The 21249-nt window shown below is 38.6% G+C and overlaps 2 protein-coding genes across 41 annotated transcripts in view; one reads left to right on the forward strand and one right to left on the reverse strand.

Annotated features, from left to right (window-relative positions):
- MBNL1 (muscleblind like splicing regulator 1) overlaps window positions 1–21249 on the reverse strand; it is a 227871-nt gene that overhangs the window by 201598 nt on the left and 5024 nt on the right. For 14 of the 40 annotated variants that reach the window (XM_033204069.1, XM_033204060.1, XM_033203847.1 and 11 more), the window contains exon 1: window positions 3508–3670. The exons of 6 other annotated variants lie outside the window; for them this stretch is intronic. Coding sequence is in view for 1 of the 34 variants with exons in the window: in XM_033204210.1 (XP_033060101.1) it covers window positions 2818–2988 (171 nt within the window). In the remaining 33 variants the exon portion in view is untranslated. Of the gene's footprint in view, window positions 1–2817; window positions 4137–21249 lie in introns of those variants that run through there. 20 more of the 40 variants (XM_033203856.1, XM_033204232.1, XM_033204193.1 and 17 more) reach the window with 10 other exon arrangements.
- Window positions 3614–7059, forward strand: LOC117079904. Its single transcript, XM_033204248.1, has one exon. The coding sequence runs from the start codon at window positions 3676–3678 to the stop codon at window positions 4063–4065; it is 390 nt and encodes a 129-aa protein (XP_033060139.1). The 5' UTR covers window positions 3614–3675; the 3' UTR covers window positions 4066–7059.

A 21249-nucleotide genomic window follows, 5' to 3' on the forward strand; every position in this document is an offset into this window, starting at 1 on the left:
TCTTTTATTAACATTTGCTCAGGACTTTGGATTTTTTTTTTTTTTCTAAAGAAAGTTCTAGCAAAAGAAAACACATATTAAGTATTTGAAGATAATTGCTATTTACTAAAAACTCTATTTTAAAATAATTTTAGTGATTCGTTTATGTTTTGTAACTTCAGGACAATGATAACTACAGTGTCTCTAAAATGTTCCTAAGTAACAATCATACTCTATTTTGGCCTTTGAGAGGTGTTAAGACTCATTCTCTAATTATAAGTTTTTCTCTATTATTACTACCCACCATCAAATCTCTAAACTAAATAGCAGCTTTGAGGAAATAAAAATAGATGTTAGGTGGTGTGTTTTCTCAAATTTTGGTTACAATGGATAAGAAAGACAAGGTATTTCTATATATAATAAAATAAGCCAATTTTATTGTTTTCACCAGCAAACTCTTTGGAAGCTTTCTCCCAGAATATTGTTTTTCTGCTTTATCCTAGAACAACACTGACCAAAATAAGTATGATGTTAGCCATATTTGTTATATTAAGTTTTCTAGACATCATGAAAGTAAGAGAGAGAGAGAGAGCAGGTGAAGTTTAATCTAGTAAGATCTTCTATTAGAACCAATATATCAAAAATTATCATTAAAACATATCATAAATATAAAAACATTAATCAGATGTTTTACATTCTTTCCCTCATATAAAGTTTTCAAAACCCAGTAGTATTTTACACTTCTCAATCTGGACTAGACACATTTCAAGTGCTCAATAGCCGCATGTGGCTACTGTACTGGACAGCACATTCTAGATTTCCAAACATATGAAGCTTTTTGGCCTAAAAGACCATACACTTTAAAATCTTCCTATGTCATATTCTCTATGATCCATGTTGTTGTTGGGGTTTTATTTTGAGCCAATCACTTCATGAACCTATTTCACTTCTTTCCTCCACTCTCTTGACTCTAATATCTACCACCCACCCTAATGCCTTTGCTTACAGAATTTTAAAAACCCAATCACCTATTCTTTTCAGCTTCTTCTAAGCAAGACCTGAGATGTTCTCTAATCTGCACATCTAACACCAAGCAGAAAGCCAGAAGGTGCAGCAAGATTATTTATTCTGTTTCCATAAATAGATATATCAAATACAGCCCTAATGTATGGCAACAGTGACAAATGGAAGGGCGTTTTTTTCTTATAATGAAGATAAGGCACTTTATATAATAAAGTAGCACACCCTTCCTCAATGAGAAATAAAACTTTCAATGAGAAATATAATTTTACTCTTTTTTTCTCCCAGGAGAAATTTTGGGTTAGTCTCTTCTTGTTCTGGAACAAAACCCAGTGTTTCATTTCATAGGAATTCTGTGCCCAAAGGAAGAACAGAATGTTGGAATCAAAATTTAATGAATTCAACTTGGAGTCTAACTTTGCCTCAAATGTGGAAATGTAAACACAAGCAATAATATCTCAAACCATGTAACACTTCAGTTTCTCTTTGGCATGACTGCACAGAGAACCACACTTGATGTGTAGCTACACACAAATTTGTTCATAGTTATATAAGGAAAAAATTAAACTAGGCATATGTGAGGTTTTTCTGAGTCTCTTAGTAATAATGAAATCTGATTATTATGTCTTAAGTGATACTATAATTATAGCTGAACAGGTTTTCTGTTGCTGACCCAACCTGTTCTTAAAACACAAAAGGCAACTTTTGTGGTCTTCAGCAAGGAAACCCCCCGTTAAACTAATAAGACTAAAAAACCTATGACGACATTTTCAAAGAAGACCTAACAGTATAAAAATAATAAAGTAACTCCCATGCAAATACACAAAACAGATAAAAACTAGAACATTAGGTTTTCTTAAAAAGTTGAGCCGTAGTTGTCACCAACTTTAAGAAAGCAAGATACAAATGACAGCGATGTGCATTCTCAGACTACAAAATAACTTATTCAGTGCCTCTATCTATAACTACATCTAAGACAGTCTAAGTATTGAACTGCACTTTCCTGGGATAAATTTTACAGTCATTGAACTTTCATTTTCTGTCTGGGTGATAATATTTTATCTCAACAGCAAGGAGAAACACCAACACACTTAGGAACCCACACAGAGAGAGAACTGTGGAGTGGCTCTCTTATGCTAGTATAGAATACTTATGTACTAAACACCCTCTGTGTATAAACAGACACTGTGTTCAAACCCAGGAGGAAGGGACACAGTGTCCACCGGTGTAGTATTTCAAAGCACGTTGCACAGGGCCCGAAAGTCTAAAAGCATTAATTATGACTTCTCTCCTAGCGTATTAATTTAAGAAATTCCTCAGAGTATATGGCAGAGTTTGCCATCCATCTGCTATGACTTGTGCCTGTGCTGGTGGGCACACAAAGTAAAGTCAGCGGCAACAACCTTTCTGGCAGCTTCTTAATTTTAACCCTGGGTGGACATACTCCACGGAAATACACCCCAGAATCCCAACAGCCGCATACTCTCTCGGTCCCAGAGTGCCTTAAGAACACAATATTAGTGTGGCAGCAACACCCCTGTAGTTGTAAAGTGCTGTGCGAGAGGAAGGCATAAGCGCCACCATATACCTGCTCGTGTTACAGGCTCTCGAATCAAAGTATTCTCACATGACACATTACTACCAATAACAGATTCCGGCTCCGTTTAAAAAAAAAAGTGGGGGGGGGGCTACATATTTGTCCTGCTTTTGTCTAAAAACCAGAACCCAAGTACTAACTACTTTTCATTCTTTTCAACCATTCATGAAAGCAATTCAATCAAACAACTGCGGCTCCACCCAAAGAGCTTCTATACTTACTTTTCTTACAGTTTTTGAGTGACGCACTACAAAACGATGAAAAAACAGAAGAAGAAAAGGAGGAGGCAGCCCTTTCCTACAGGGCGTCTTCCGCCCTGTAAACTTGGCAAAAAGCAAACTGGCCTGAAATACAGCACTCTCCATATAAGGCAGCCCTGCTAAACATGTCATGCGTAATTTATGGGTAGCAGGCAGAGAATTAACCTTTGCGTGCACATATTTGGCCCAGATGAAAACCGGGCGGGATGGCAGCCCCGGGGCCAGGGATGCGGGAGCCGCCGGGAAGACCTGCGCGCCGCTCGCCTCGGAGGGACTCGCACCTTCCCCCGACAAAGATCATTAAGTTGTGAGTACACTTGCACGCACCTGTTTCTCTTCTCGCCCCACTGTTTCTCCCTGGGTCCCGATGGGTTGCCAAGCCGTGCGCCGGCTACGCAGTGACAGCGCCGCAGAGCCCACGGCGGGGAAGGGCGCAGGAGCGGCTGCGGCTCACCCTCCCGCCTTCCCCCGGGCAGGAGGTGCTGAGGGACGCGAAACCGACCACCGCGCGCGGCCCGCCCCTGCCGGGGAGAACCGTGGCCGGCGAGCACCTCCTCGCACTTCCTCCTTCAACCACCGGCAGCCCCGCCGGAGTCCGAACAATGAAGCGCGGCGGACCGGCGCGGGGAAACTGTAAAAATGGAAACTTACCTCTCACATTTTTTTTCAGAGGCGGCCCGACTGAAGACCGAATGCCCAAGGCATTGTGGGAGTCATGATTCCAAGATGCCCGCGACGGAAAATGGAACTTGTCAGCTCCTTGTCACGGGAGCATTGTGGGCGCCACAACTCACTCAGCTGCAGTGAAAAGACTGTTGCATGTCTCTGTGCAGCCTCTTATCGCCGAGGTCTGGCTTCCGCTGCTGCTGCGCGGCCCCTCCCCCGCCCGCCCAGCCCCACCAGGAAGCCCAGGGCGGACTCGTGGAGCTCCTAATACACGCGGCGGCGAGAAAAACGCTCTTCAACTTTTGGCTGGCGCCCTCCCGCGCTTCCCCGGGCCCCAGGGTCGCCTGTCAACCGGACAGAGTCCGCAAGGGCGGGTCATGGGCGCTCGCCCCGCGGCGCCGAGAGCAGGAGGAAGCTGGAGCCCGCGCGGACGCCGTGGATCCCCTCGGCCTCACGTTGGTATCTTCCATCTCATGCGTTCAACATTGTAACCTCGCGGCGGGCGTGCAGACGGGACGCCCTCCAGCTACTTACTTCTACTGACTAGCTCGACACACCAGTGGGTTCGTTTTGAAAGAGGCCCTTGCACTGGGCTTTGCAAGGAAGCCGGCAAGGTTAGATTGAAGGTTAGAAGCCGATTAGACTAGAATCCTGCGATCTGGTGAGACTGCCGCCTTAAAATGCACCAAAGAGTTTTTGAACCTGGAGGGCTAACAGGCGGGAAAAACATCTGCAAGATTGCCACTGTGTATTTTTCTCAAGTAACTGCCGTCCACAGTTTTGGAAATCCTTAGTGAAACTGTCACACAAGCACAAACACTCATATGTCAGCTTTCCTTCTACTTTGTAAATAATATTTGTAATTTACAAGCCACTGTATTTCCAACTTTACACCATGTGATTTAGAGAAAGCGAAGCTCCTTCTTTAAAAATAATACATTACTTTCTGAAATACCGCGATATTCCACGGCAAGTAAGCCATATTGTCGCTAGAGCAAATAAACCACAGCCCCACATCATAATTCACTGGGTGCTGTAAGATGTAACTTGGCTTCGCTTTGAATGGAAAGAATGCTGAACGTCTGTGATGTGATGAAGTTTTGGAGATTGGGGGCAGGATTTCCTTTGAATGTAAGGAATTCGGATAACTTGTGCAAGGAAGATTCTAATGAAAAACGTTTGTCCCATGTTTGGGACACAATTTGGGACAAAAATGCTGGATATGGTACAACATTCTTTCTGCAGGTTAGGTTGTGTTGAAGAGAGTGAGGCCAGCTCGCGGTGAAGGAAAAACATCAGAAAGGTGCTAAAGTGCAGAAATACCTTCCAGAGGCACTAATAGCCGACTTGAGTTCTTGACCTTTAGCTAGGTGCACAAAGCACTGAGTTAAAATTGTACACTGAGCCCTTCCAGAACAAATAATTAATTAAATGGTACCTCTTCCCAGCGTTAATCGTTTAAAAGGACTCAAGTACCCACACAGTTTTAGCAAACTAAAAGAACACTGACACTTTCTCAGAGAACAGGAATGGGAACTTTCTATCTGCCCATTAGTAACTACCCCAAGCTATGAAGACTTCCATTCCTCTTACTAAGCATTCAGCAACTACATTTAATGCCTACTATGCCAGTGATGCAAGAATGGATGAGACAGTCCCTACACTAAAGGATAACACCTCTACTAGGTGAGAGGCAAACCAATTAATTCTGCATAAAGGATAAGTGCTGTGATGTTGGAAGCAATCCCATGAGGGCTCTGAAGATGGTGAAGGAAGGGTTCCTGGAGGATTTACATTTAACTGGTGCCTTGAAAGGTGTGTAGAAGTTGGTAAGATCAAAAGGGAGTAGAGTCCAGGTGCAGAAGAGAAAAGAGCAGGACAGGCTGGATGGCGTGGCTCACACCTGTAATCTCAGCACTTTGGGAGGCCATGGAGGGAGGATTGCTTGAGGCCAGGAGTTTGAGACCAGCCTGGGTGACATTAAAATACCCTGTCTTAAGGAAAATGAAAAGAGCAGGGTATACACAAGGGGCCTGCCAGCCTTCTCAGCCTTTCTATAAGAAGCGAGGGGAGAGTAGTACAGGAAAGTGGCAGGAGATGACGCTAAAAGTAGGTCTGTGTTAATCTAACGAGTCTCAACTTTACTGTCAAAACTAATGAGCTAGAAAAGTTTAGGCAGCAAGGGCCGGAGATGGAGTCTGGACTTGTATTGCAGAAAGTTCCTGTGACGGCAGCTTGGAGGGTGAATGAGAGTGTGGGATGGAGGGGTGAATGGGTGTGGACAGACTGGAAAAATGACTCATGCGGGGAGTGAGGAAGGGAGGAGCCTTGGGAGATTCTCAAATCCCTGGCTTAGCCTACTGAATTGCTTACTACTTGCCTTTTAATTTCTTCATTTTGCCTCCCATTGTCTATGATATTAAAGGCCTAACTTCTTAGTAGAGCAACCTTTGCATCTGCTAGCAGGTTGGTGTCCTAGCTGGCTTCCATGCCCCTCTGCTTAGAATGCCTGCAAACCACTAAGGACTAATCCTGGTGGTAGAAATTTATTTTCAATTGTTCTCAAACCCTTGTAGAATTCTAAGTTAGAACTGTGGTGTTCTTTTATCATGTGGGTTAGAAAATTTGCTGTTTGGAGCAACATGGTGAAACAAAGGACTTTTGAACCTGTTTATGGTGCAAAAGGGGAAATTATGTTTCTACTTCAACACTGGAGGAGGGGGGAACTTCTGGGAGCAAAAGAGAAATTGAAACTGAGATGAGACATGTTTTTTGCTCCATGACAGAATACAAAGAAATACAAGGATGATCCTTTAATGTTAGAAACAGTAGAATAACCATCCTGGTAAATAAAAAAAGAAGAGAAAAAAATGTTATTTTACATTAGATAGAGAGAAAAAGGATGGCTAAGAAAACTCATAAAGCAATGGTCAATCTATAACTCAAAATGAGTCCAAATAAATTGTGATATAAAGCTACATTACCACTGATTTGGCCTAATTTACTATCATCGATAACATAATAACATGAATGATAACATTTAAAATATTAAAGCACTGTAACAGACACCAGATCATATGTTAAAACTATTAAATCGTGTTGTCAGCTTTCAACTGCCAGTAGCATCCTAACCACATTTCAAACTATGGAAAGTGCTAAAAAATCATTATAGTAATAAAAAGTTAATAGTTCCTCATTTAGAATACCATTGATATTCCCTCAGTGCCAGGAGAACATTATAGTTACTCCTATTTCTGTGAAGTGTATAGTCCACAGGTTCATAAGTGAGTATATCCGTGAGTATAAAAAGAAGATCATTTGTGGGTGGAGAGGGAAATTATAGAAAACAATTTCAGGTGAAATAAACTACATTTTCAGATAAAGGAAAGAGTGTTCACTACAGGTTCCTGAAATATTTCAGTCCATTCAAGTTTTGATGATACCAATGAATCTCAAGAGAAATACAGTTAAGGGATATGGTTTTTATAGATAATATCAGCTCCTTGTTTACCAATAATAAAGATAAAGATAATGGCAGCATTTATCTTTTTCAGTCCAATGGGGATATTTAAGGTAACTATGTAAGTGTGTGAGTGCCTGTGTGAATTGTGACTTACTTCTTCTGCATACCACATTCATAGCTCAATAAGCTGTCACTGCCTCTGCAATATAACTTGTCTTTCCTGACACACACACACACACACACACACACACTTACCTACACAAATCACCTAAATAAAAATATCTCAAGGAGGTATACTCTTTTAAAATGATATTTTTATTATACCAGGATAAAAATAATTGATTGAAAGATGGTGTCAAAACCAGAAGCTAGCCTCATGTCCTGTGCTTCCTAATCAATATTTAAATATAGATAGTCAAGAGAAGATGACTCTAAAAGGCAATCAAAAGTTGCAAACATTCTGTTTTTTTTTTTTTTTTTTTTTTTTTTTTTTTTTTTTTTTTTTTGAGATGGAGTCTCGCTCTGTCGCCTGGGCTGGAGTACAGTGGCCGGATCTCAGCTCACTGCAAGCCATTCTCCTGCCTCAGCCTCCCGAGTAGCTGGGACTACAGGCGCCCACCACTTCGCCTGGCTAGTTTTTTGTATTTTTTAGTAGAGACGGGGTTTCACCGTGTTAGCCAGGATGGTCTCGATCTCCTGACCTCGTGATCCACCCGTCTCGGCCTCCCAAAGTGCTGGGATTACAGGCTTGAGCCACCGCGCCCGGCCAAGTTGCAAACATTCTTGTATGGAGAATCAAGTTTAAGTAGATGCATTAAATGTATCACACTAAACTTCACAACAGGGTTGAGGAGAGAGGTGAGACCTTTTGTAGAATTCAAACTTGTTCAGATATTTGAATAAATATACTTGAAAGAAAGAATTACATGAATTTAGTTTATCTTCAAAGACCTTTATATATTTTGTACACAATACAATTTCTTTGTGCTCACTATTTAAAAATAAAAATATGTATTCTAATAGATACTATGTATATATTTGATATATATACAATATTATATATACATGTTTTACATATATATTATATACATATAATATGTATACATAATATACATATATGTATAACATGTATATGGCACATGAATGTGAAAATATATAAAATCAATATCTTTGCTACTAAATGTTTGTAAAATTTAAAACAGTTAAATATTATGCATTTCTCAATTAAGTTATTTTACCTAAAAGTTGAATGGCGTGAACCCAGGAGGCGGAGCTTGCAGTGAGCTGAGATCTGGCCACTGCACTCCAGCTTGGGTGACAGAGCGAGACTCCATCTCAAAAAAAAAAAAAAAAAGTTGAATCTATATATTCAATATCATTATTTTGGGATTTGGCAATAGAGAGACAGTAAGCAAATACATTTTGAAATTAAAAGTTCAAAATTATAGAATTTTAGCATTGAATGGAATGCTAGAGAGCATCTGGCCTTGTTCCCTTGTTAAACCAGAGGAGTGCGTTATATAAGGAACTTGGCACCATGGCAAAGCAGAACTGACATCAGTGTCTTCTGACTCTCTCAGGCCATTCATTTTCATTGTCCTTTTTTTTCTTAAAGACAATAAGGCCAAGAAGAAGCTCTAAAATAGGCCTAACAGTTCCCCCAGTTTAATGTGAGGAGGTGCTACATTAGATTTCCAAGAGTATAGTTCTTCCTTCCTCTGTTTCTTCCTTCTTTCCTTTTTTCCTTGTTTTATTCTTTCTATTTTTTCATCCCTCCTTTCTCCTTTCCATACAGAAAACACTTTTCACACAATGACTGTATGCATTTCACAAACATTTATGAGCATCAGCCATGGCTAACTCCTATTCTAGGTACTGTGCTTACAGAAATGAACAGCACAGATAAATCACTTCCCTCAAAGGGGATGCATTCTACTAGGGGGAGAGAAGCAACAAAAAATAAGTCAAAAATAAAAAAAAAAGATAAATAATGAGGTAATTTCAAATGGAGATAAGCGCTATGAAATAAAATAAAGCAGGTTAGGGGGATTTGGGAGAGGAGGTTATGTGAAACAGGATGGAGGACTGAGCTGCTCATATGCAGGCAAGGTTCTCAGCAAAGTGAAGAATAACTGGGGAAAGAGCATTCAAAGCAGTGGGACTGCATGGCAAGAGCCCTAAGGCCTGAGTTCACGGTAGGGCTAGAGAGCCAACGGTGAGCAAAAACGACCTAACCTCAAGGAGCTTACAGTTAAGAAAGAGGGAAAAAATGAATTTCAATCAAATTAATCACACTCAAAATGCAACGCTACAGCCATGATACTTTTCCTCACTGGGAACCATTGAAGTGTTTGATTATGTTAGAGGCAAGGGTCGGGGTGGGGTGATGGAACATTATCTAAATTTGATTTTCACAAAGATAACTGGATAACTCTTGACTGCTGTGTAAAGGCTGATAGTCTAATCTCAGAACAGAACGCATGACGTGCACCACTGCTGGGAATGAGAGCAAACCGAAAGTGGGCTCTGTCTAGGAGAGCAACGGGCAGCAAATGGCTGGGGACCCAGCAGCAGAATGTGATTTGATTGAAGACCCTCAGCAATGGGGTACAACAAACGTTGGAACCTTACATCTCAGAGTTGAAGAGAAGCTATAAGACTCATGACCCTCAAGATAACGTACTTGAGGGAAGGGAGATGTGGTATGCCTGTATGTGTGTGACTTATTTATTACTTGGTGTCAACACAATATAGAAAATTCAAAATTAATGAAGGTAGAATATGTTTATATCAGTGGTGTTTCAAGTTCCCAGAGATAGGGAACTGTTCGTATTACAGTTTATTTCCTTCTAGGCTTTTCCAATGCATTTTTAAAAGCATAGTTAATATTGTACTATATATGCAATTTATTTTCTAAATTGAATCTTTTAAGACAAGCTTATAAAACAAAGGACACCCCCCCCATGTCATTTATATATAATCTTTATTTTTCATGAGGTAACGGAAGCTGGAGAGTTGGCCCTTGACCAAAACCTTGCAGCTAACACGAGGACAAGCCTCCTGCCCCACAGTGTTTCACAGCCAGTACCCCAAGCTCTGGGATTCATCTGTCTAATGTGTAATATATTTATAAACACTCTACCTGGGATGTATGCATACCTTCTACTATGGACTGTCATTAAAGACAAGGAAATATACAATTGTGGTCTTTCAATAAATTAAACAGATATAAAAATAAATATATAATACAGCCAGAAGATCAAAATTGACATATTATCTATTTATGCTTATAATATGTAACTACACGTAATATTGTAAAACACTTTCTACCATTTCATAAAAGTCTGTGTTGTCATTTAGCCCAGAATTCCCTTGCAATCTTTTAAAAATAGTGTGTAATAGGGCGTTTAATATAAATATTGTAGTGTAACTCTTTTGTGTACTGTAACACAAACATTTCTGCATAGTAACACTGTTCCATATAGAAAACAAATATGAAAAAATATGGCCATTGTCTTATTTATTTCTAAAGGCAAACCAGTCTTTGACAATGCCAATAGCAGAGCTGATGTTCCTAAATGTTGGCTGTATCTCTATCTACTTATTCATTGTATTCTTGAGGTTCCTTTCTTTTAGTTTCTATGATACTCCACATCCCTCTCTCTTCATTCCATTGTGTGAGTTCTCTCAGTGGATCTTTTGTTAGCTCCTCTTATTCCTTCTTGCCTATCTGAGTTTCCTGAAATTACCTTCAAATCATGTCTCAAAAGATGTTCTAAAGAGACCGTTGAATAAGAACAACATTTGTCCCATTAATAAATGGTGGGAGTTTCAGGTATCTGTTTCTTTGTCTCTTCTTTCCTCTTTGCCTTGTCCAAAAGAACGGGAACTGAGCAGCGCAGTCACTAATTAATTTTAATATCTTAACTTAGGCATCAGTGCATTGGCTATTGCTCCTTAATACATTTAGCACATAGTCATTGAGGGCTGTGCTTGGCACTGGGGATGAAGAAGTTATTAAGTCTTCTGCAAGGTGTTCATAGTCTAGCAGTTGGGGACAGACGTGGGGGAAAAAACACAGTTGGAAAAGACTGTAGCAAATGAAACCATTCAGTTAAATTCCACAAACCCTGCATGCTTACCATGTGCCAAGCAGATGGCAAGGAGGATAGGACTGGGCAAGGCCATGCTCCTCACAGACTCCCAAGCAGCTGGCAAATGGTAAAATTACCCGGCACTTGTTAAAAGCTTCATGGCAGAAAGAAAGTCAGAAAAAACGTCATGAAAGCCTATTAGACAGACAAGAGACTTGATCAGAAAAACACTTTTAACAAATATTGTCCTAGCAACATGAGGAGAAAGTTTGTTGTTCAGATTTTTCATGCTGTCGTTATGGAAAGCTTATTTCCTAGAGGCTGAAGCTTCATTGGCTTGCCTCAGTCAATCGCAAACTGGCCTTGCAACTCTCTCTCCTTGCCTTCCCTAGGCTTTCAGTAACAAATCCTCAACTAGGTGATAGGAGATTATCTGATTAAAGTCATTCACACTAAGGCGAGAATGAGGCTTAATCCTTCAAGAGCGTTTGCTTTAACAAAGGATAGCTTGTTAACCCTAATGAACTGCTCATTGGAAGAACTCTGCAAAAGTATCCCCCCCACTCACCTTCCCAGACTTGCCAACCCCACGTCCTTCCTTTTCATTTGTCTTTCCTGAAGCAAAGGAGGAATGGAAGTGTTAGGGACTCTAAGGTCACACATTATCTCCTTGAACTTATCACAAGAGGTATGTGAGGTAAGTAAGACCCCATGCTCATAATGAGACTGAAACTAGGGCGGGGGTTCTTAACTCTGACTATGTTTTGGATAGGCGGGCTGCAACCCAGACAAATTAAATCAAAATTTCTGGGAGTGGCATCCAAGTGTCTGTATCTTTTTTAAGCCCCTTAGATGATTCCAAAGCGCAGCCAAGGTTGCCAGCTTCTTGCCTAAACTCTGCAGGAAGCTAGAGCTTAGGAAATGGAAATTACCCAGAATAGGTAGCAATCCATTGACCTGTTCCATTTTTTCCTTTGGCAGGTAAAGTTTATTTGGCTCAATAGAAACGGAATTATCTGCAGGAAACTTGGTCTCAAATAGAATTAGATTTGGGTAGGCTGGTGCCCATATGCATCTAGAAATGAGGGAGTTAGGACAAGCTGTGGATAGCTTAACTGGTGGTGAAAGGTGGTACATTTTGTCATGCACATGGTTGAAAGTGGTGCTTTGGGAGCCAAAATATGCTTCACTTCATACCAGGTAAGCATTAGTGGTCCATAGGGTTACAAACAGATAAGACAGACAGTTAAGATCACTCAAAGGAGAATCCTACATATTCTGAAACGCTTAGGTTGCTGTTTGTTTAAAATTCTATACCCTGTCTCTTGCTAAGAAATTGTGATTATAAGTACCCCCTTGAGAGTGACATCAGAGCGTCTGGGAGATTAAGTGTGTTCTTGGCCACTTCCTTTCGAAGATATACGTATCTTCACCAGTTACATACTCATACATATAATTATGTGTATTCAACAAAAGCTACTCTGTATATTTAATATATTTTATAAATTCGTTCAATAAATTAACATAGTTAAATTATAAATGTAAACAAATTAACAGAACATACCTCATTTGAAACTCATTTGAAGATAATGTTAGACATCTTAGTTTATGGCCTTTGTGAATGTGTCGTCAGTCCAAATGACCCTCCCCGCCCCACCTGGATGGATTTGAATGCCTATGTTTCTGCAATGGGCTTAGCAATGAGTAACTGCTGACGGGGCCTGATTCCATCGAGCCCTCCCAGTAATGAATGTGTTTTTAGACAATGTGGAGCATTCTTTTCCTTTTTCAAACTTTTCTGGCCCTAGGTCACCAGCTCACCAGTTACTGCTGCATTTTCATTCTAAACCTTGTTGCTTGATTATCCAGTCTACAAATACTCACTGAGCACCTGGCATAATTTTAATCTTTCCTAGAGTCTGAGGCTACATGGTAAGCAAAACTAGACCTGAAGTCTCTTGAAGTATACAGTCTAGCAAGGACAATGAATATGAAATGGTAAATAATTATGATCAACTAAGTAAATAATATAAATGTGCAAAATTTAGTGAAGGAGAAAAATGAGAGTGTGTAACTGCTGAATCTAAACTCAACAGATAAACAATTATAATTATTTTAATGCTCTCTCCCTTTTTTATTGAATTCAAATGTCTCACATTGTAGTTGAAAGTCTTCACAGTACTTGTACTACATGTGCACATTGTCTGAAATCCTCTTCATTTATAAGGACAGAATTCTATTAGTAGTTGCATGAAATAGTGACTATTTGTGTTAAGTGGCAAGGTGTCCATCACATAGTCCCTAAGGCAAGATTGGAAGATACCTGTGACTGATCATTAGTATATGCTCTTGCTGTTACTGTCTTTGGTGTTACTATCATTCACTTCCTGGGCTTAATCTTTTAAGGGTATGATATCTACAAAGCTAGCCAGCTTATCTTTGATAATTTCAAGAAGTATAGCATGTATATTCAAAAGTATAGCTTTTGAATTAATATTTGAAAATAAAATGAAAATTTAATTCTATTATCATCTGTTTTGTCAAAAATCAAAGGCTCTTTTAAAATCTTTTTTTGCTGGATGTAAAATGATTTTTTCTGTTTCTGGATATAAGGTAACCTGTGCTTATTTTAAATGATGTAGCAAGTGCCTTTAATAGAGGTTTAACGATTCTGTTCAAGTTACTACTATAAAGATGTTTATGCATAGTTATTCCAGACTAGCAAAAGAGCAGTAATCTATAACTCCCACCCACATACTTACTCCCACGCACAGTGTATCTTCCTTCTACAGCTTTAAGACTCCCACGTTCCTGCAAAAGCACTTTCCTACTTGTCATTTAGTCTTTACAATTAAGTAAAGAAAAAGTTAATTGTATAAAAGAAGCTGGTTTCTTGGACCTCTCTCTTTATGGAGTTGTACTCTCTAAAGATAGCCTAAATTATAGACTTAGCCAGGACAGTTTTTCCCCTTCGGAGACCTTTGAAGTTTGTTTATTCTTACAAAGCTCTGGAAGGCTCATCTGAAAGAAGCTGTAAATAATTTGCCAAGGTTCCTAAATATCAAGAAGCCCATGTGGACACTAGAAGGTGTCAACTTTGCTTGGTTACTCTTGAACTTGTGGGAGAGGGAATGTTTGGCACCAATATCAGGTTCATAGAAGGCAGTCAAAATTAATTGTTAGAAAGAAGGAATGTTTAGATGATATGTGGCATAACTTTGGGCATTTTCCTTACCATGATGGAAGAAGCAGCCAATGAAGTAAATCTGTTTTGTTTATGACTAGATTACTGGGTGACTAAAAGGAAAACACTATCTACTTTGGGGTTATTGGCAACAGATATAACATACCAAGTATGACACATGGGCTAGTTTCCACTGGCAGTAGTTACTGATGTTGCAACCTTGGTCTTCTGCTGCAACCTTGCCCTGCTGCCTTTGTTGTTGACTGCTCTTGGCAATAGGGCATACCCACCTCTTCCTGCCAACCAACTTAGTGCAATGGCCTGCACATGACCCATACACTTTTTAGAAGAATCAGAGCAGGAAAAGATTAAGTGTAATTTCCCATGGCCATGGCTATTAGACATAAAGACAGGCTATAGAATCTGTTATTAGGCATAAGATCTTGGACAGTTTTTTTCCAAGTCTCAGGTTCCTGCAAACTTAAAATGAAAATGTCTACCTTGTGGAATTGTGATAATGAATGACTTCATGAGAATTATCCTAACATTGGTCAGGCCTTTGATAAATTACATCTATTTTTGTTATTTAAAATAGTAACTACAAATTTTAAAATACAGAATATGTTTTTTAAAAATAAGCTCTTGTTAAGCTTCAAGTGTCTTTGAAATATGAGGATTCAAATCAAATTACAAATTTTAAGAAACATATAGCTATTTTCTACAAGATGGTATAGCTATACAGAAATACCTTTACAGTTTTTATATTAGGTAGGATGTAATTAAAAAGGAGCCCAAGATGTTTCCTGAAATGATTAACAGGAACTTTAGAAACATCACTATTGATTGGTCAGTGCACAGGTTTCTTTGGTGGAACTTTTCTCACCCACTTTACAAGCAAAAACATGAGAAAGACAAGTCAAATGAAGTCAAGCAAACGGTATCTACCACATTAACGAAGAGTATATGATGCACAGTTGCATGAAAACCACTTCCTTTAGCACTATATTTCAAAAATTTTTTTTTTTTTTTACTCTGCCAAAGCTGTCGCCACAGGAAGGAAAATTTAGTTGTCTTCTTGCTTATTTAAGGAACACAACTCAAAGATTATTCCAGGCATTACTTCATGTTTTTAAGCTTTTACTCCTACCTCCCTGAAAAATGTGTCTCCTGACTGCATCAGAACAAACACACTCAGAATTTTAAGAGGAGAAAATAATGATTATGTGTTGCTAAGTACTGTTTTAGTAACAAATGCTTGGGCCACTAAAATGATGACATCACCCACAGAAAGAATAACATTTACACTTTTGAAAGACTTTTTTTTTTTTTTTCCTAACATGATGGGTCGCCAATGAGAGGAGGAAAGCCAAATAAAGGCACAAGGAGAGGCCTCTTGGCTCTGGAGAAGGCATCCTCAGCATCCTTTTCTGAAGGGTGATCATCAGCCCCAAGTTAATTAAATAGTCAAACCCAGCGTCCGTCTGCTCTTTCTGTATTCCCTTCCTGAATCTAGTTCATGTCAACAAATGTGTACTATTAGTGTAGAAAATCTAATGCTCTCATACTTTAATAGGTTTGCTTCTTGGTTAATCTGCGCAGGTCAGGAAGTGGCTTATATTTCAGGAGTGCTCTCTAATACATATTGCAGATATTCATGCGTTTATTCTCTCACACACGCACTTAAAAACCGCACACTACATCACACTGCAATAATCTGATAATATGGTGGTCATCATACCCACATATATACATAAGATAGAATGCATTGCTTAAATAGCATATAAGTCATCTATAATCCTCCACACCCTGTAATACCAGTAGCACAATGGTTTTCTATTTGGAGGTTGCCAGTAGCACTCAAAAGTAAGCTTCTGGCTCCTACAGCAACACATCTGACTGCCCTGGGGAAAACATGATTGTCATCCTTCTAGTACACACTCAGTCCAAGGCCAGGTAATGTTTTTTATGGGCAGCTTTTAACCCAAACCAGAAATAGAAGAATCTATAATTATTGTTATTAACTTCTTAAGTATGAGGGAAGGCCATTTTTTCTCATCATCCCTAACAAATAAATATTGATTCTGTTTACTCAATGTAAAAAGTCTTTTCAGTAAGCTATTCTATATTCTTTCTCCAAATCACAGCCCCAACCTCCTACCCCTTAAAGCAAGCAGTGTCCAACTAACAGAGATGTAAAATGTAGTGATATGGGTCATTTACATCTCTTAGGATAATAAAAATAAATCATAGGCAATATATAATCACTATGGAAAATGGCAGAGTAATTTTACGTCTACTTTTAAGGGGAGCAGGTTGATGTTGCCAGGGGCCCAGTAGCTATTGGTACTGGGATTTGGGAACAATAAACAAGGGAACATCTCCTGTCTCTGGAGGCTGAAATGTAGTTGTTTCTGTAGTCTTTTCTGCTTCATATCCACGCAGAAACTAAGTTGCATGATGATGCCATTATCAGAAATCAGTGTACATATCTTCAAATGACTGTGATTAGAGTCAACTATTCCATGACAATTTTTGCTGAAAACATTATCTTTACAAATTTAAATAATACTTGAGCTCCTTTCATTTTCATCAAGGTAAACTTGGCTTATCTGAAATTCACCTAAATGTAATAATTTATCTCCTATGAAACTTTTACCCATTTAGTAATTCCTGTTTCTCTTCAAACAACAGTTTTTTCCAAGTGTGTGTTAGCCAGAGATAATGGTTCATTCATTGCATTCCCATCCACAATTAACACATGTGCATGTCCTTGCAAATGTTTGCTCATATGTGCAAGTCCATTCCTTGGTCTGCAGTCTCTGTGACTTGGCCCTTTCTCAACTGCAGCTCCTGAGCTTCATCTCCCACCATCCTTTGAGACCCAGACTCTTTTCTACTTCTCAGATGTGCCAAGCTCATTCTGGCCCTTACGCCGGTCAATCACGCTTCCTGAACTACTCTTGCCGGAGTCCTCTGCATGGGACTCTCAATCCTCTCGTTGTTCAGGTCTTAGCTTAAATATTACCTTTTCAAATAGGCCATCTCAGGAGACCATCTACGTAAAGATATTTTTCCTATCTTCTCTCTATCCTTTTACTCTGCTGGATTTTCTTCTGGTCACTATCATTACCTAAAAGTTCCGTTAAAATTTATTCCTTTACTAGTTTACTCAATGCTTTCCCCACTAGACTAAAGGCTCCTTGAGGGTAGAAACTTGATCTTGTCCATCACTATTTCCCCAGCACCTAAAATAGTGCCCAAAGTATAGTGCTTGATATATGACTTCATGAATAAACTCACTTTAAAATGAAAACAGAGCTTCTCGCAAGAGTTAAAATCCTCTCATCACATAACCCACTTCCTGAGAAGAACCATAAAGTCAGAGCCACCAAATATCTCCTGTGGTAGCACTGTAGGAGATAGTGCTCAATATTAAAAAGGCTCAATTTTTTTAAAAGGCTCAATATTAAGTTAAGGCTCAATATTAAATTAATGTAATATTAGAATTTTTGTTTCTTTGAAATTTTTCTGAACTCTTCTGAAAATTTTTTATCACAACTTTTCTCCACCTAATGAAACAATTTTAATAGTTCAACTTTAAACCTGCCACCTCCAGGGAGCGTTGTAACCATCACTGCACCTGGAAGTACAGTTCTAAATTATTTTGATCTTTCATGTGGCACCTTCTATTTTTTATGCTGTGTCTTAAAATATATTTATTTTAATATTTACTCCACCAAATTGTAAGATTTCTGGCTTAGGGCTGCATCATAATAATCCATGAATTCTTAACTCTAACTAAACCACAGATTTACCTACTTTGCTTCTCAAAAAATAAGTGCAATATGATGCAGATCCAGTTTAAAGGTAGATCAATTGTGTGGCCTTTATTAAGCTACCTACCTCTCTGAACTTCTATATTTTTCCTTAAATCTGTAAAGTGGAAATAATAGTACTTATTGCATAGGACTGATGAGGGCATTAAATGCGTTAATCATGTGAAGCACCTGACATATGATAATACAAAAAAAGTTTAACATGAAATAGCTGAGCTGTTATTATTACTAACATTGCAATTATCATCATTATCATTGGTTTATTATTTAGGGCCTTATGATCTCAAAAACTTAGTTATATGTTAATACATATAACTAAGCTTGATATTTTGGATGTACAAGAAAAAGAATTTTCCTAGAGCAGTTTTATAATCCATTTCAAGATCAAAAATAGAACAAGGAAGTAATTACAAAACAATATTGAAAATACACATAGATGTGAGGCCAGCATAGGCAGATGGCTAATCAGGAAAGGATTCTGGAAGGAGATTAGTCTTCCATGTGGTTGAGGAAAACAATGAACCCCAACTGTCAAGGAAGAGTGGGTGCATGCTTTTCTTGGGGGCAATGGCAAGGCAGGACAAGGGCAGAAGCAATGGGGCAAGAAATGCAGAGGTCTTGCACCCCAGGATTCTAAAAAGTTAGTGGCAGTCATTATGAACTTGTCTCTTTTGAGCTCAGTGGAAAATTGCCAGCACGGAAAAAAAGAGAACTTCTCTGTCTATTTGTTGTCTCCAAGGACCACTTTTGGGTCTCAGTTCGTTTGACTCAACACGGACAAAAGAAACTACACTTGACATTTGCATGGCAGTTTAGAATACTGGCCTCCTCAAGACAGCGTTGGAAGATAGTTATTTCTATTGTGCTTATTTTATATATAAGGCTCAGAAATGTTGAGGCTTTTCACTTAATCATTGTTTATTTATTGAGGACCTACTATGCTCCATTTATTTTACTAGAAAATGTAAAAGTAGCATGAACAACAAAGGCCAAGTTTCTGCCCTCAGGGAACTTGCATTCTAGTGAAAGAAATATATAATAAATAATTGGATAAAGAAATAAAAATCAACATGTTGTGTAACATTTTATGTGCTATCAGTAACATTAAAATGGGGTAAAATGACAGAGTGATGGGGTGGGGAATACTATAATTAAATATGTAGTGGACTATGGGAGGCATCTATTAGGAGATATGTTTGAGAAGAGACCTGAATAAAGAAGAGATTGTCACAATAAGGTATGTGGGCATGCCAAGAAAAGAGAAGGGCATGTGGAAAGTCCCTGAGTCAGGAATGAGCTCAGAATACTCTGGGGGGAAAATGAGGAGTAGAGCCAGAATATCATGAATGAAGAGATGAAAGATAGGATATGAGATAAGACACAAAGACATATAAGCTATAGTGAGGAATCTGGATTTTATCCTAATTAAAATAAGAAGCAGTTGAAGAATTTTGAGGAAGAAGTCATATGATTTGATGGATATTTGAAATGGTCATATTGGTAGGGATGCAAGAATAGAAAAAGAGGTTTCTTAATAGGCTACCACAAAAACAGAGACATCTAGAACAGAGATGACAGTGTCTTACACTTTGCTCAAGATGTGAAACAGGTGATTCTGGTCAGCATTGGAATATCTTTTGGGAACAGAACAGACAGGCATGCTGATAGATGGAGTGTAGGTGAGGAAAAGAAACAAAGAAATTAAGGATACTTTTGGCCTGGATAATGGGGGTAAGGGAGTAAGGTGGTGCTATTTAGTAAACAAAGAAGATTGATGATGGACCAGACAGAGGGGAAGGAAATGAGGGGTTTATTTGGGGCATGTTGAATTTGAGATGCTTCTTAACATCTGAGTGTATAGATTTAATAATCTGTGTGGGGTATGAGCCCAGAAATTGGTAAAAAGTTGAGGAGGTATGAATTTGTTTTTTATTTAGGGTTGTAAGTAGATGTCTAGAAATACAGGGGATGTAACTTATTCAAGTTCCACAGTCAGTAAGTGATAAAATGGAACTTGAAAATGAATCTTTTGACACCAACCACAAATTTCTCTTCCTATTATGAATTTTAGGGTTTATTTTCAGTTATGAATGCCTGAGTAGAATATAGGGAAGTATTGGAGGCAGGAATATTCTAGAATCACATATAAAATAATGAAATTTTTTTAGCTCATAAACTATACTACATTTGTGACTGCTCTTGTCTTTATTTACATAATTATTTGTTCTGTAAGTGTAATGATAACATGCCCATTTAACTTTTAAAATCTCTGGAATAATAAACCCATAAGATAAGTGAACTACCAGTGCGACTATAGCTATCTACTTTCTTTTCTGAAATTGTCACTTTTTGGAATGCAAAGGAGGATAATTTGACTTCTGACTAAATGCAGATTGAAGAGATTTGAAATACAAAGATAAAAGCTCAATCCCAAACTTAAGCAGGTATTTTTGAACTGTATCAGTAACATTTGAGTTAAGATGCATCAAATTTGTTTAGCAGAAATGTCTAAGACAAGCAACACTTAATCTCTACAGGTTAAAAAAAGATTTAAAGTAAATTAATTGACTCGAAAAGTAAAATTAAATCAATAAAAATGTAAAATGAAACAACCTAAAATTGGGAATAATGAACCTAATTATATGTAAAAGGAGTGAGTACTTGATCACCCTGAATGGAAAGCAGAAAGAGAGAGGGAGGCACAAACGGAGGGAGGGAAGGGAGGAAGAAAGAAATAAAGGGAGGGAGGGAGCGAGGAGGGAAGGAAGGAAGGAAGGAAGGAAGGAAGGAAGGAAGGAAGGAAGGAAGGAAGGAAGGAAGGAAGGAAGGAAGGAAGGAAGGAAGGAAGGAAGGTTTGTTATAGAATGGATGGGCTCCATTGGTCAAATGTGAACAATTTAAGCACCAAAATAATTGAGTCATAGGAAAAAGAAATTCATGAATCCATGGCAGTAACAAATAGATACATAAGTTAATAATGAAATAGATGTTGAAGATGGGAATTCTTTTGCTTACAGTAGATTGGGAAAGACTAATGCAAATGTGGAGGGAGTGCTGAAGTTGTAAAGCCATCATACTGCAACCATTATAGTAAAGATTACATTTGACAAGAACATCAATGTATGTTAAATCTGAGGGGAAATTTTTGAG

The sequence above is a fragment of the Trachypithecus francoisi genome, unplaced genomic scaffold (assembly GCF_009764315.1).
Source record: "Trachypithecus francoisi isolate TF-2019V2 unplaced genomic scaffold, Tfra_2.0 Lachesis_group0, whole genome shotgun sequence".
In the NCBI taxonomy this organism is placed as follows: Eukaryota; Metazoa; Chordata; class Mammalia; order Primates; family Cercopithecidae; genus Trachypithecus; species Trachypithecus francoisi.

Bases quoted from the DNA above. Each gene is read 5' to 3' on its own strand.
- LOC117079904 (XM_033204248.1), top strand. From the start codon at position 3,676: ATGTCTCTGTGCAGCCTCTTATCGCCGAGGTCTGGCTTCCGCTGCTGC.